Source organism: Struthio camelus, chromosome 22 (genome assembly GCF_040807025.1).
Source record: "Struthio camelus isolate bStrCam1 chromosome 22, bStrCam1.hap1, whole genome shotgun sequence".
Classification (NCBI taxonomy): Eukaryota; Metazoa; Chordata; class Aves; order Struthioniformes; family Struthionidae; genus Struthio; species Struthio camelus.
The window spans coordinates 1432068-1446244 of record NC_090963.1 but is presented as its reverse complement, the minus strand read 5'-3'; the positions used below and the strand labels follow the sequence as shown (position 1 = coordinate 1446244).

The 14177-nt window shown below is 42.8% G+C and overlaps 2 protein-coding genes across 7 annotated transcripts in view; one reads left to right on the top strand and one right to left on the bottom strand.

Moving 5' to 3' along the window:
- The window catches only part of PAFAH1B2 (platelet activating factor acetylhydrolase 1b catalytic subunit 2), a 195512-nt gene that overhangs the window by 70125 nt on the left and 111210 nt on the right, over positions 1–14177 (bottom strand). The window lies entirely within an intron of this gene.
- SIK3 (SIK family kinase 3) overlaps positions 1–14177 on the top strand; it is a 105057-nt gene that overhangs the window by 57377 nt on the left and 33503 nt on the right. For all 6 annotated transcript variants that reach the window (XM_068916908.1, XM_068916909.1, XM_068916907.1 and 3 more), the window contains exons 3-4: positions 3564–3627; positions 13517–13678. In XM_068916908.1, coding sequence (XP_068773009.1) covers positions 3564–3627; positions 13517–13678 — 226 coding nt within the window. The remainder of the gene's footprint in view (positions 1–3563; positions 3628–13516; positions 13679–14177) is intronic.

The following is a 14177-nucleotide window of genomic DNA, read 5'->3' as shown; positions in this document are numbered from 1 at the left end:
GCTGTTGGGTTGATGGAGGATGCCTTCCCTCAGCCTTTGTGGTGCAAGGGCTGAAGCAGTGACTTGCAACCAAGGAGCACTTGAAAGCTGTATAAACTCCTCTCTTGCTTTCAACCCCAGGTTGGGAAGCTTCTTCCCAGAACTGACCACTGACTGCCAGCTTCATGCAGGATGACCTGCCTGTTTGATGCAGCGGTAGAATTGCCAGGGCTCACAATCATAGGCCAAATTGGGAACGGAGAGGACTTCTGTCTGAGCTAGCTAGGTGGGAAGTCAGTTGTTCTTTAAGGCTGGCATGCGAAGTGGAGAAATGGCTGTCCCAGGCCCTTCACCTTGATCTTCAGCTTGGGAAAGTAGTATGGTGTAAGAGACCCATTAAGATGGGTAACCTGCTGTTCGTGGCTACCTAACCCTGATGGCAGGCAATGGAATGTGGAAACTTGAAATTTTGGGGGGAAATGTGCTGGAATTCATTCCTTTTGTAGTGAGTTATTGGAGTTCACGTATGTATTTTACGGGAGTTGTCGTCATAACCCTCAATAGAAGTTGCCGTTCCCTAGAATGAACTATGGTCTATTCAAGACCAGTCTGCTTCTGGTCTGTGCCTGATAGGAATAAATAATTATTTAGACTCCAAAGGGCTAAAACTGCTGACAGTAAAAGTGACAGGTAACCATTTAGCTATTTTGGCCAAACAGCCAACTGCGGGACGCCTAAGGCAGGCCCTGGAGAATTATGGCATTTTTACGGCACTTAGGGAACCCTTCTTTGCAAACCAATTCCTTAATGCATGCTTGCTTGCTTGTTTTCTTTCTCGCTCTTTCTCTCTTGTTTGTTTGTTTGTTATTTTTTGACAAAACTTGTTCAACCTATTTTGTTCTATCTAAAGCTTCTGATATAATACTCAACAGATTACATTAATGGCTTGACTTTTCTAAGGTGAGAAAAGAGCACTCGCTGTGGAGCATGTTTCATCTGACTGTTCAAGGGTGCTTTCAGTAGCATTTTATTCTCCAGATTAAAAAAATTTTTTTTTTAATCTACTAAAACTTGGAGTTGGGAATTCAAAGCCTTTCACAGCTTTTCATCAGGAATCTGAAGATCATATTTCTTTGAGCTTGTAATACTTAAAAGGTCTAAGTGAAAAAGGAGAAGGTGCCTGTAATAACTAAAACAATATAAGAGATTCTGTTTGTCTGGAAACAGGAATATGTTTTAAAAAAAAAAAAAAACTTCCTAAGGCTTTTCTGGACATGTGGTATTACTATTGAGTGGGAGCTGTGTATCATGTCTTGTGTCAATTGAACAGAACTAGGCCTCATCTGTTATATTCTTTTTTTTTTTCTTTAACATTCAGAAAAACATCAAACCAGCTGTTTAAGCAGCTGCTGTTGTCCAGGCTAGGTATGTATTTTTTGAATATGAAGGCCACATGTTTGAGTTGTAATTCTTAATAAGAACCAGCTATGGTGGGCTCTAAGTGCTTAGTTTCTCTATTGAGATGATAGCCCTTTTCCTGTTAAAAGAACTTTCACTTGTTTTTGAAACATGCACTGACAAAAGCCAAAACAAATCAAAATATTTCCATGCTTTTTCTAAACAACCCACTGTATACAAATTCACCTGTGGTGCCTGAAACCAAAGGTTCAGCATGAGATCTTGGAAGTGAAACTGACTGTGTTTCCCCATTGTCAAAGCTGGGAAGCCTGTTAAATAAATAGCACTGAGATTTGGAAAACGCCCCTTGTGTGTGCTTGCTGGAAGGCTGATCTTTAAAACTGGTCACAGAACAGCTGCACTAGGAGCCACCCTTACCAAATCTACAGCCCAGAAGCTGAAAGGAAGAAAAGCATTGTTTGCTGCTTTTTGGTGACAATGTACAATTGTATTCAACTGTCTTAAGCAGTTCTCATCTGGTTAAGGCCTGTATTTGGCAGATACTACCTTGCCCTATGCTTTTTCCACTTCCGCATCCTGATAGGGAGTTTTATAAAATTGTTCAGGAGTCCTGAGGTGGGTTTGGACAGAAAACGCCAGGAAAGGTGAATAGAGCTGTGTTCAGAAATTGGTCGTGGGCTGTTGAGTGTGTTGGGCTGTGGCCCTTCCGCAGTACTCCGAGTGCAGTATTGCGTTCTCGCAGGCAGCCCCTCCGTTTCTTTATCTGCATAATCTCTCCTTCCTTCCTCAGGGATGTGGCAGGGAGGATAGAATGGGAATTATTTTCTTGGTTGATATCTTTTGAAATTAAGCCCTCTGCTATCTTCCTGTTCAAGCTTTCTCTTAGTTTATGCACATATACAGACACATGCACACTCACCAGTCACTGCTCAACCCTTCTCTCTTGCTCATCCTCTTTCGCTCCCTGTAGTTAACTGGTAGTTGCACCAGGGGGGAACTTTTGCTTTACTTTAGAAAAAGATTTGTTCCTGCCCCTTCATAGCATTCCCCGCCACAATTTTCCTTGCATCATCTCTTCTGCATGTATGTGCCTGTGCCTGCTCTGTTTCTCGTGAGGAATTCACGGATCTGGCTCATCTGTCCACTCCCTGTTTCTGGTCACCTGAGGTGGGGGTGTTTGAGCTCTAATGTATGTTAATAACTAAAAGTGAATCACACTGTAAATTTTTTTTTTTATTCTGGGGCTCTGAAGGAGCTATAGTAACTTACCGAGAATTTGGGTTGTTTTGCATTAGTAGCTTCCCAGTAGGACTTCAACTTAATTGAAGTTCCTGATGACGCTCTTTGACGTTTCCAAAAGGGAATTCTTGCTTTAGTGTGGGCTGATATTCTTAAGTATCCTCTTCTGTTTGTCCATGTTACACAGCTGTATCTGATTTGTTTGGGTGAGATTGTAGAAAAATTTGATGTGCCATGATCCCCATCCTTATGGGCTAGTTAAGCAGGCTAGATGTGCAGTGGAGCCTTCTGGCCTTTTCTAGAATCATTTAAAGAAATTGCATCTAATCGCTGTCTTTGCGTGTTGGAGCGCTGCGTCCCCAAAATCCTAACAGACTCTCAGAATGTGTGACGTTGTTATCTGGCTGAAACAGGCAGGCTCTCTGAAGGAAAGCCCTAGCTCTAACGTATTGCTAATAGGTTGACTATTGACTCACTTGGAAGTCACTTATTGATTCTGCAAATCCTCCCACCCCACCCCTTAGCAAAATTGCATTGGTTATTTTGGTTCTTGAGAACAATGATTAGTTGTGAAGGTGAACTAGTTTGGTTACAGCAGCTCTGAAAGTCTCCCAAGCTTCTGGACCAGGGCATGGCCAGGCAGCAAATGCTAAAGGGAGGTAGATGGAAGAGGAGGAAGGTTGCAGGTGAAACGTTGTGTTTAGTTACAGATTTAGTGTTCAGAATTTCCTATTTGAGTCTTATTTTCCTCAGTTCCTGTCCATTCCTTTGCATAGGTCTGTAAAGCATGGGAAAGTAATAATGTATTTTTTTATTTGATGAGAGCAGTTGCACATGTTAGAAGGTGTACAGTTTTTCAATTAGCTTCATTTCCTTTTTGCACAAGGCAGTCTCCTTATCTGTAACTTTTCTGTCCTTGCGTCCAGGTTATGGAGACGGAGAGGATGATTTATCTAGTGACAGAGTATGCTAGTGGAGGGGAAATATTTGGTAAGTACATTTATTGCATTCTTTAATCAGATAATGTACTTGGTCAACTACAGTAGACTGAAAATAGCTGCCCCACTCTCTTGTTTCAGCAGAGATGCCCTTCAGCCTGTGAACTTTCCACTGACAAAAGGGGTAAAGAAATAAATGATACCAACTTGATGGAAAAATAACTTCTGTAACCTCTGTTTCTTCTTTGGGTGTCATTGGCAGGTGGTGTTGCTCTTCTTTTATGCTAATTTTTGGGATTAAATATGTTGGGAAGTAGTCATCCAGTTGCACTTTAAAGTGGCGTTGAATACTTTGCTTCAGAGCAAGTTATATGAAACTTGTTGACTATAGTTGAAATATTGACATTTGTTAGTGACTTTTAAAGAAACAGGCTGTCCTGCTGTTCTATAATATTTTATTCTCAAAACCATGCATTTTCTGATTTTTTTTTATCTGATGTTATCTTATCATTTATTAGCTACGTCCGTTTTGAACTCGATTGTCAGCTAACAAGGCTCTGAGTTTTTGTGACCCAGAAGCTGTTCTTTAAAGAAAAATTGATTTCTGTGCAGCACAACTGCAAGATCCGCTAGCTGAACTTGGTCACAGCCATAAAATAAACAGTAAGAAAACTCACAGAAATAGACGTTTTCTTGCACACCAGAAGTTTGTGCCAGGTGACAATCAGAATTTTGCAAGACTGGGCTTTGCTAGTTTAGCTAATATGAGCCTCAGAGAAGGAAGAAAATCCTTGTGAGCTTTTGTTTGGGAAAACCAGTGCTTGAAACAAGCTGGCTTAAATCTACTTCTGGCAATGTCACTCTGCCCATTGTGAGGACAGATGCATGTGGCCTGTCAGCCAAATGGAAATGCTCTTCTTTTTGTCCTGTTAAGTCATTGCGGAAATTTTACTTTTGATGTCAATGTGCAGAGCCTCTGACTCTACTGGGAGAGAGGCTGAGTTGTAATAAAAGAGGAAGTTCTTGGTGATGGAAGAATAGCCCCAAATTAAGGAAAATATGGTTAAAGAAAGGCGGATTCAGCTGGAAAACGGTGGTTTTCAAATAAAAGCTGCTCTGTGTCGCTGAAGCTTGATGAGCTGTCTCTTTCGCTAATGTTACTTGCGCTTGGCTTCTGCAAGATGTTTGTTCACGAGCATGTATCTATGTCATAGTTGGTATATGAGGCAGATCTCACATGAAATTGCTCTGGGCACTGGTTGTGTGCAAAAATGAACTCCCGTCTGAACTCCCTTCCCAAGTAGCAGTGCTTTGGATAGGAGGTGAAACGGTCTGGTTAATGCCAGCATCTTCTTGGAAGTGAGAGGATTAACTCAGCTGTTTCAGGGATCATGAGGCTTCGCATTTGAAGCTGTGAGTTATGGGAACAAAATCTAACATCTCATAAGCAATACCTGCTGTGTATGAGTTGTCTTAAGGGAAAGCAGTTAATTCAGTCAAGAGGATACAAAAACTGGTGACAGTCTTACTTTGGTCTTTATCCAATGACTGCCAAGTCTTTCGTAAAGTTTCAATGATCGTATCTCCGTAGGAGCCTTGAGGTGCGAGTAGGTGATCTGCTTTACTGATGGGTGTTTGAGGCGGAGATACTGAATGGATTACTTTGACCTTAGCACATGAGACACCAAAGTATTGTCACAGTCTAGACCTCCTCTCAGCATTATTACTTCCTTTGAGAAACGCAAAACACGAGTCCAAGCGCCTAACGTTTAATATAAGTTGCAGCCAAAAGGCCTCTTTATGAACAAAATGAATGTAGTCCAATAACAGTTCTTGAGCACCTTTGCACGTAGGTGTCATGCTTTGCTTCTCAACCTTGTCCATGTTTTCTGAATTCCTCCAGTTGAAGGAAGAAACAAGTGGCAGCTGATGTTTGGAAAGTGGTGAAAAACCCGAGTTCATCCAGCTGAGTTTTCCAGTTACTTCCTCAAACATTTGTTACAGTGCTGGATGCTCAACAGTTCTGAAGGCTTGTGAAATTCATTTTGTGTTGCGTAGCAAGCTGTAATTGCAGTAGAAGTACTTTAATGTGTATTGGATGCTGCTAGTGCAGTTGTGAGACATAGGTTGTGTGGGGATAACTGCAGAAAAGTATAAACCGCTTTTTAGTTTTTCTCTCTTCTGTTGAGTTTGGCACGGACAGCCTCGTCTTTTTTTTTTTTTAAATCCAGAACTATGTGCAAGCTCATATACAAAGTTGGAATGAATTCTCTTGGTTACAAAAATAGCCTCGTACATGAGTTGAAATGAAAATCTAATTGCTTTCTGAAATATTTTATGCTGTAGTAAATTCACCTCATGAGAATGGCTAATCTGCATTATACTGCCCAGCGTTTTGTGCTCGTTCACAGCTAGGAGCAGCTAGTCCAAACACTGCCAGTTATGTAATAGCCAGGACTCTCTTCTGGATCGTAGCTAGGTGATTCAGCCTCCCACGAGCGTGTTCTGAAAGTCTTCATGCACCGCGCGAAGCCCAGCAAGCCACAGCTTTGGAGCAGCAAGGGAGAAGCCAGACTCTTAGCTTTCTGTAATCACAGGGCTTCCTGAGTAGCCATTAATACTTTGTTCTAACAGAGGAAGCTGCTTATTGGGAGGAAACAGCAACCCATTTTGGAAATGTTTCCTTGTGGTCTTTAGCATCTCTAACGCTGAAGAATCCCGCGTCCTCAGGTTGTCGAGGGAAAGTCTTCTTGCAGTGCAGGCCCTGCTTCGGACCTGATTGTGGTCTTCTGTAGTGTGGTGCAGAGGATGGATGCTGAAACTTACTTATTACTGGAGATAAAATCTTAGCGGAGCGTTCCTTCAACTCCATGTCTGTCACTTTTATGGCAAGCTCGTTAGGAATAGCTAGACTTGCTGTGAACACGTCCAGAGGAGTTTTCCCTTTACCCAGCAGGTGCAGCAGTAGCTGCTAGGAGCATTTATAAAGGTGCAGTTGCTGTGAAAAGAGTGGTATCTTTTGGTGGAGGGAAAAGGTTGCGCTTACTCCATGTTAAAGTGACTTTTAACTTCTGTTGGTAGTTCAGTCAAGATCTGTGGGTAAGCGGGCTTGGAAAGGTGCTATGCTCGCAGTCCTGAAGTGTTCTCAAGCTGGGCTTCTCTCCTTGTGGCCATCTGAGCAGAATAATTTGTACAAACACAGAGACACGCACACGCACACGTGCACGCACATACACAGCATGGCAAAATTTGCAGCAGGGTTGGGGGGGCATCAGTGAAAATCTCACTAATCACCACATTATCTGCTGCTGTTACTGGGCACTGGTGAATACCTTACCTGGTTTTTCTTGATTCCATCTGAATAGCGTGTCTGCGTAACCTAGATTTTAGAGAGAAATTGTAGTGCTGAGCTGCAAAAGGTGTGCGTGAGGGGCCTGACAACCATAGTTTTCTGTACGCCGAACGCTTAATATAAGACTATCTTGTATAATTTGAGTTATTGCATTATTTTTCTGTGTCCTGCAGGTCTTTGAAATGAATCTAAGCTGTATTCTCTGAAGCTTTAAAAAAAAAAAAAAAAGCTTTCAGAGGCTTAAACTGTACCTCACAATGATAAACATTATGGAGGAATGAATATAGGATGGAATTTTTAGCTGAAAAAACAACAGTTTCTGTAAAGGGTCAGGGTTTAAAGGACACCAGCCGGTGCTGGACACTTGACTTTCTTGTCCCTTGTTAGTTTGAGCTCTGCCGGCTTTCTTTGGTTGGCAGCTAGGAGAGCTTTAGGACCTGTTTATCTGAATTTCCAGAAGGTGGTCTGTGGCAGGGCTGATAACTCCTTTAGAGGCTAGGCTGTGCTCTTAGTGTCTTTGATCCATCTGTTATTGGAAACATGTTTTGATAATGCACTTTGTATAGCAGCGCATGAGAATAAGGGAAAAAACTTGCTTTTGCTTGCACTGTTAGATTAAGCAGTGAAATTGTTATTTTTGTCTCTTTACGTGTTTTGCATGTGGTTGGGTTGTTGGCTTGTCGTTGTGAACAAATAAATGTCTCCTTTTAAACATAGGATGCTCTTTGTTCCAAGTCGCTTGAGCGTCCTTTTTTGGAGGTCAAATAGAACGTAGTCTAAAAGGATGTTTTGATTTCAGCTATTTACTATGAGTGCTGCAAATAAACTCCAGTCCACATTGACAAAAATACAGGTGCTTGGTTCGTTAGCATATATTCTCAGAAAACTTGAGGAAATTATCTTCTGGTCAATATATACGCCTCAGAATGGTGGTGTGTTTTTGTTTTGTTTTTTTTTTTGGTGATCTGTATGTCTTGATGCATGTTAAGACGATAACAGCACCTTTGCAATTTTTAATTTTTGAATAGAGTTTAATTGAAGCCTGGCAGAGACAGTGACGTTTCCAAGTCAGGCTGTAGAGGTATTGGCAGTTACCTGAAATCTAGTCCCGTAGCTTTGGATCCAGTGCGCTTGTCCACTGGACCTCTCCTCTCTGTTAGAAAATTTGTTAAATGTTGAAGTTTCTCAGGACTGTTTGGCTGGTCAGAGTTTTCAGTTAATTGTCCTGAAAGCAGGAGGCTGACTAAGGATGCTTCACTCAGCAGCTGAGGTGTCATCTTGTTTACATTTCCTACGAAATGTTTTCTGTCTCCTCCTCCCCTACAGAAAACCAAAAAGATTCTTTGGCCCTGGGGGATGCTGCTTCGGTGCAATCACATGGCTGAATTTACCTATTTAGAAACTTTTTAAAAATGTTTCATACCTGGAAGTGTGCATGAGAAGTACTCTAAATGGAGCTGGAACGGAGGGTGCTGAAGTGGAGCGCTGTTGGTCCAGACCGGAGTAGTCATCAGCTCTTGAATGACATTGCTGAGGGGCGCTGGGGTGTGGAGGGAAAGGAGTTGGCCCGCAGCAGGGCATAGGCACGAGATCCATGCCTGCAGTGCCAGCCAGCACTGTAAACAAGCTGTAAAAGGAGCTCTTTCCCTCCATCAGAAGTTTGCACTGAGCTGCCGTATGACAAAAGAGCTGTGGCTGAAGTGTTTTGCGTGTTGCTGGGTGCCCTCTGTGTTGTCAAGGAGGGAATCTGAAGGCGAGTGGTGGTCTGGTACCTGGCCAGGGACTCGGGGACGTTGACTGTAGCTGCGGCTGTAATGCTGCACTCAGCACGTCTGCAGTCTCTGAGCCTTTCTCCTCCATTTACTTCTGCTTGCTAATGGCATCCGCTTTCCGAGTATGAATTGTACAGATATGTTAAACACAGCAGTACCAGTCACTGGAAGGTCAGACTGCTTCTGAGATTGCAAGGTCACCAAATACGCTGCAAGTTTGACTTAATCTCCCCCAAGGAAGAGATGTGAAGCGTAAGTGGCATTTGTTGTCCATCTGGAAAGCAACTTACAAGCACGAGGAGTCTGTCCAGGGGTTAGAAGGGGAAGCTGCTGTGTATCGGTCCTGTGCCTTCATCAGCAGATGCTTTTCCTTCCCTGTAGGATTTTGCTGCCTTTTTTATTGTTTATTTTTTGGCAATGCAGGGAGTAGCGTCAGGTTCTTCATGTAACTTTGGAGAACAGTGACTGATGTTTTTAAGGGATTTGACGTGAAATCACGCATTCCCCGCTCTCGGGAAAGCGAGTAACTGTGGGTGCCGCCTTAGATTCAGAAGAGTGCATGGACAGAAGCATTTAATATGTATGACTCAGCGGCTGGAGTCGGTGCTTCTGGATTTGGTGCGCTTGAGACCAGCGCGCTGGTTGCTCAGCTGAATGTTCAGGTCATCTCCGTAACCTCCCTTGCATGAGAGGTTTATGTAGACTAAGCTTGCAATAGTTAATTTGGGAATACAGTTGCCCTTGGTGGTATGTGAAGTATTCTGTAGCTTCATTGTTTCTAGCCTTCCTCTGGAGCTTGTGCAGAAATGTCAGCGTTCTCCAAATGCTGCGCCTACGTGCAGAGCTTGGGGATGGGCCTCCGCTCCGGGTTTCTTCATGAAATGTGAAATTTCACATCTAAGCTAAAGAGATTTTTTTTGCAGTCTAAGCAAGACTAATAAAAGAGGAAGCAGTGTTTTCTGAGTGAGTGGACATCTGGCAGGGTTGCCTCTGCACACACAACGCTGCAATGTGCATTAAACCGAATGGTGTGCTTCATTGCCCATGCTGAGGGACAGATCTGAGACTGGCCCTGGTTGTGCTGAAAGGCCAGGTGGGAAAAGGTGATAGTGGGCAGCAGAAAGGCGGCTGATAGGGGTGGGGGGGGGGGAGGGTGAAGGGGGTTGCATTTTGTACAATGCTGTAATCCTTTCAGACCTTTAAAGCGACACTTCCTGCTGAAACGGCTACAAGGAAGTAAACGAATAGTTTGAGAACCCAATCTGGTTGTTTTACATCAGCAGTGCAATAGGAGTATTTTTCCCTTTCGAGGGTGTTTGAGTGACATAAACGGTGCATTTCTGTCCTCCTTGAATGCTTTTGTCCTTTTAATTTATATTTGACCCTGGATAGAACAAAAATATACTTATGAGAGCCTTGCAGCAACGTGCCTGCTGGCGTAGCTGGGCTTGGTTTCTTGCCTGCAGTAGTGAAACTTGTAAGAGAATGTTCTAATATATTTTCTTTACGTTGAGAGATTGAGATCTTGCCCTTTGTTTTAAGAGTGCTACATGAGCAGATTGTGTTCCCAGACTCGAGAGGATTAAAAAATGTGAATGACCTTGACTTGTTTAGGAACCGATTTAGTGTCTATTAATCAGTAGCAATGTTTAAATTGCAGCAGGCCTTTGTTTAACTCTGCTCATCAGTGTTGCAGCTCATCTGAGCAAAACACTTACGGTCACGTGCAGGCCTCGGTGAAATATGGTGGGACTACTTGTGATAGTAAGTGTGGCTTTCACTAGCAAGTGAATTGAGTCACACTGGAGTTGGTGATGATGGGTTACCTTCCCCAGCCCTAGTTCAGATTTGCTCATGGAGTACGTTGCTCTGATGAATAAAACTTAATTGATAAGTTTTTGGAAAACATCTTCACTCTTGCGCAACATTAGTAGTTGAACCTAGAGAAGTAGGTTGCTGTTCAGTCAGAAGCAAGCAGAACTGCTTTGATGTATTTTGGTAATTAGTATTTACTGCAAAACAATTATGTCACAGGCATTTTCATTAATGGGTGGCTGGGCAAAATACAACCACCTGATGAGAAACCTTCAGAAGTGGTTTTTTCATCATTTTTGAGACTAGATATCTCTCTCAAGCTCTCCAGTCCAAATAGAGTTTATGAAGTAAAATAAGATGAAGTAATTTTGTTTTTAGCTAGAAATCTTTCGAGGTCAAATTTGGCCCAGCTGAGAAGTAATTAGCCTCGTGAAACGGGCAAGCAGGTAGTGTTGGGCCTTCACGCATTAAATTTAATCTTCAGCTGGTTCTCAGCGTGTCATTACAGTGGGTCACTGGCTTGCACCTGTTTTGTGGTTGCCATATGAATGTGAAGCCTTCCTCTGGCTGCCTTTTGAGGAAGCCAGTGCTACAAGTATTTGTGTCCCCTGAAGATTTCCTTCAGAGCTGGCGTCTTGAAAGCACCTGAGTAATCCTGAGTGTCTGCCCTATGATATGAAATGCATAGACACAGGCGGAAGGGAAGAAAAAAACCTACTGGGGTTGTGTTTGCTGGTGCTTCTGTTAATCTGCCCTGTGACTTGATTTCCAGCTCCGATGTGGCTCGGGACCCTGTGTAGTTAACCTGGAGGAGATGAAGGACAGGCGACACATACTTCATTGCCTTGCTTTCAAATCGCTTTCACCCAAGGAAATCTATCTAATGAACAAGAGCTAGTGAATTAACTCCCTGGATGGTGATGTTCCTCGCTCTTGGTAGCAACGGTATGCTTTCAAGAGGCAGCCTGGATTATTGACCTTAAGCCTAGATTTTTCTATTTGTAGTGGTGACTGCTGTCCAATTTAAAAAAAAAAAAAAATTCATTGTAATCTGTAAAGCCCATGAAATAGATGTGCTACTGCTTACTCACTCCAGCACATGCTTTTATTAGCAAAGAGAGGGGTTGTGCAAACCTCTCTCTCAAGTTCTTCCCACGTGTTAGGGAAACTTGGCCACCCTCCCAGCCCTGCATGTGGGTCAGGATGTGTGGTTACTGCGGGCTCTCCAGAACACTTGACAGGTTTCTCCTGCTTTTTTTGTAGCCCTGTCCTTCAACTTCATAATCTCATGAATTCCTAGCTATGTCTTGTTACCATGCTACGTCAGTTCTAGCTAGAGATTTGCTTATGGATCAGAGAGATACTGAAGTGTGATAATTATAATTCAAGTGCTGATGACTCTTTGCTTTTTCTTATGCTAAAGCAAATCCCATCTCATTGCCAGGGACAAGAGACCCCTGGTACAGTTCTGTTGCCTGTGCTGATTGTGCTTGGAGGCGGGGGGGGGAGATGCTTTTCCTCCTTCCTGTCCCATTTTTTACTGCCTGTCTCCAGCCTTTTCATCCTAACTTGCAGGAAAGCATGAACAGTAGTTTGCTAAGCCTTTGACGCTGAAATTGTTTGGCAACTGAAGTGGCCTCTGCAAGTTTAGAGACTGCTGAGGACTTTGAAACGGTTTCTCTTCAACCAAGTCTTTTAGTAAAAATAAGGCTTCTTAAAAATCTTGAACTTTCAAGTTTTAAGTGGGTTAGTTTAAATTGGATTGCTGTAGTACACCTTCCTTTGCGACCTGCTAAGTCAGGTGGAGGCTTGTCATGTCCATATTTGAAAAGATGGCTTTCAAGGAAAGCCTAGCTGGCAACAGATGTGACATTTGAGTGGTAATACAGATTTTCAGCAAAATATTTTAGAGTACTTGGATTTCCTTAGTAGAGGTAAGTTCCTTTTTTTTTTTTTTTTAATAGCAGCGTGTTACAGGAAAAAAGGAAAAAAAACCATTCTATTACAAATACATTTTTGCACCAACACAGTAGCAAATAGCAAGAGACTGAGTATGAGTGTTAAGAATTTCTACACATATGTTTTAAAGTGTGTGCGATGATTTCCTTTTGTTGCATTGCAGAAGTAAAAATGTTCCTGAAACTGCACTTTTAGACTGAGTTACAGCATTTATAATGGGAGCTTTAGGAATATCTAGGCTGGACCTCACCCAAGGTGTACTTTGTAGAGTGCCCTGCGTCTGTTAAAGGCAAGTACAGTGAGTGTCGGAAGTAAATGTAAAAATGCTTCTGGAGTGGAGCTGCCGTAAACTCTGCTGAGCATACTAGGGCTTCACCCTGATCTAATAATGAGTGGTTTAGACTCTGAAACGGGATGATTTATGGTTGCAGTAAGTATTTAAAGGTGTTTCAGCTGTAAAGTCGAGGGTGAGGTGCCAAAGACTAAAATTCCTCCTCAAAAAACAGATGGGAGGCTGGGATGGCATAGGACTGTGAACTTGTACCTTTCACTTGTCTAGGTAATACGGTATGAGGCTCAATATTTTGCTTAAGGAAAGCATTGAAAAAGTTCTAAAACATTAAATTCATCACAAAACAATTCTCATTTTCCAGGCAGCCATACCAGCCGTTCCCTACATAAAGGAAGGTGTATAATTCTGAAGCTTTTCCATTGATTTGGAGGCAGCCTAAATAACAGTCAATGTGATTGTATGTGTGAGTCCTTTCCAACGTAGCTTCAGGTCTCAAATCCTTTGCAATCAGCAAGAGTCAGGAATTGGCCCCAGAGCACTGCGACGTATGCTGGATGGCCTATCCGTCTTTGTATGTATGCACGCGTGAACGTGAAAGCAGGCGACGTTATCCCAGTTGGAACCTGGGGAACACAGCAGTACCTGCCTCTCTTTGTGTCTACATCATTCGCTACAAGCATGCAAGAAGCTCACATCCTGGTCGCATTCTCTGTGCGAGTAACCACTTTGTTCTTGACTTTATTTCTTGCAGATCACTTGGTAGCCCATGGACGCATGGCAGAGAAGGAAGCTCGGAGAAAGTTCAAGCAAATAGTGGCTGCTGTCAACTTCTGTCACTGTCGCAACATAGTTCACAGAGATTTGAAGGCAGAAAATCTACTTTTGGATGCTAACCTTAACATCAAAATAGCAGGTGAGCTAAGAGTAGCAGTGTGGGAAGAAGGCAGCTGCTTTCAGAAGTTAATAAATGTAGGCATTGGCTGCTTCCAGGTATTCAGAAAGAAGGAAATGCAGTGCAGCTAAAGGAAGCTTTGGATTTCGGTGTGGCCTGCTGCCCAGAGCTGACACTGACAGGTTGTAGTGAGGTGATTTATATCTCCCTTAAAGTAGTGCAAAATTAAAGAAATAAAAGCAGATTTGGCTTTGTATGTAGACTTGGGGGTATAGATACTGCAGGCTTCCAATACACCAGATAACGGGCAAGACAAATGCTGAAAATTGACCTTGCTTTGAGACCTGCTGCCGGTTTAGGATTTCTCTGAAGCAGGTCAGATGAAGTAAGAGAGGAAGAATGAAAAAGTAAGGGTGACAAAGTTTATGGTGGAGAAGTGAAGGGGAAATAGCAGTCTTAGCGTAATTTCACTGTTGCTCCCTGACGGAGGAAGAGAACAACTCCAGTGCTTTGAGCGTTT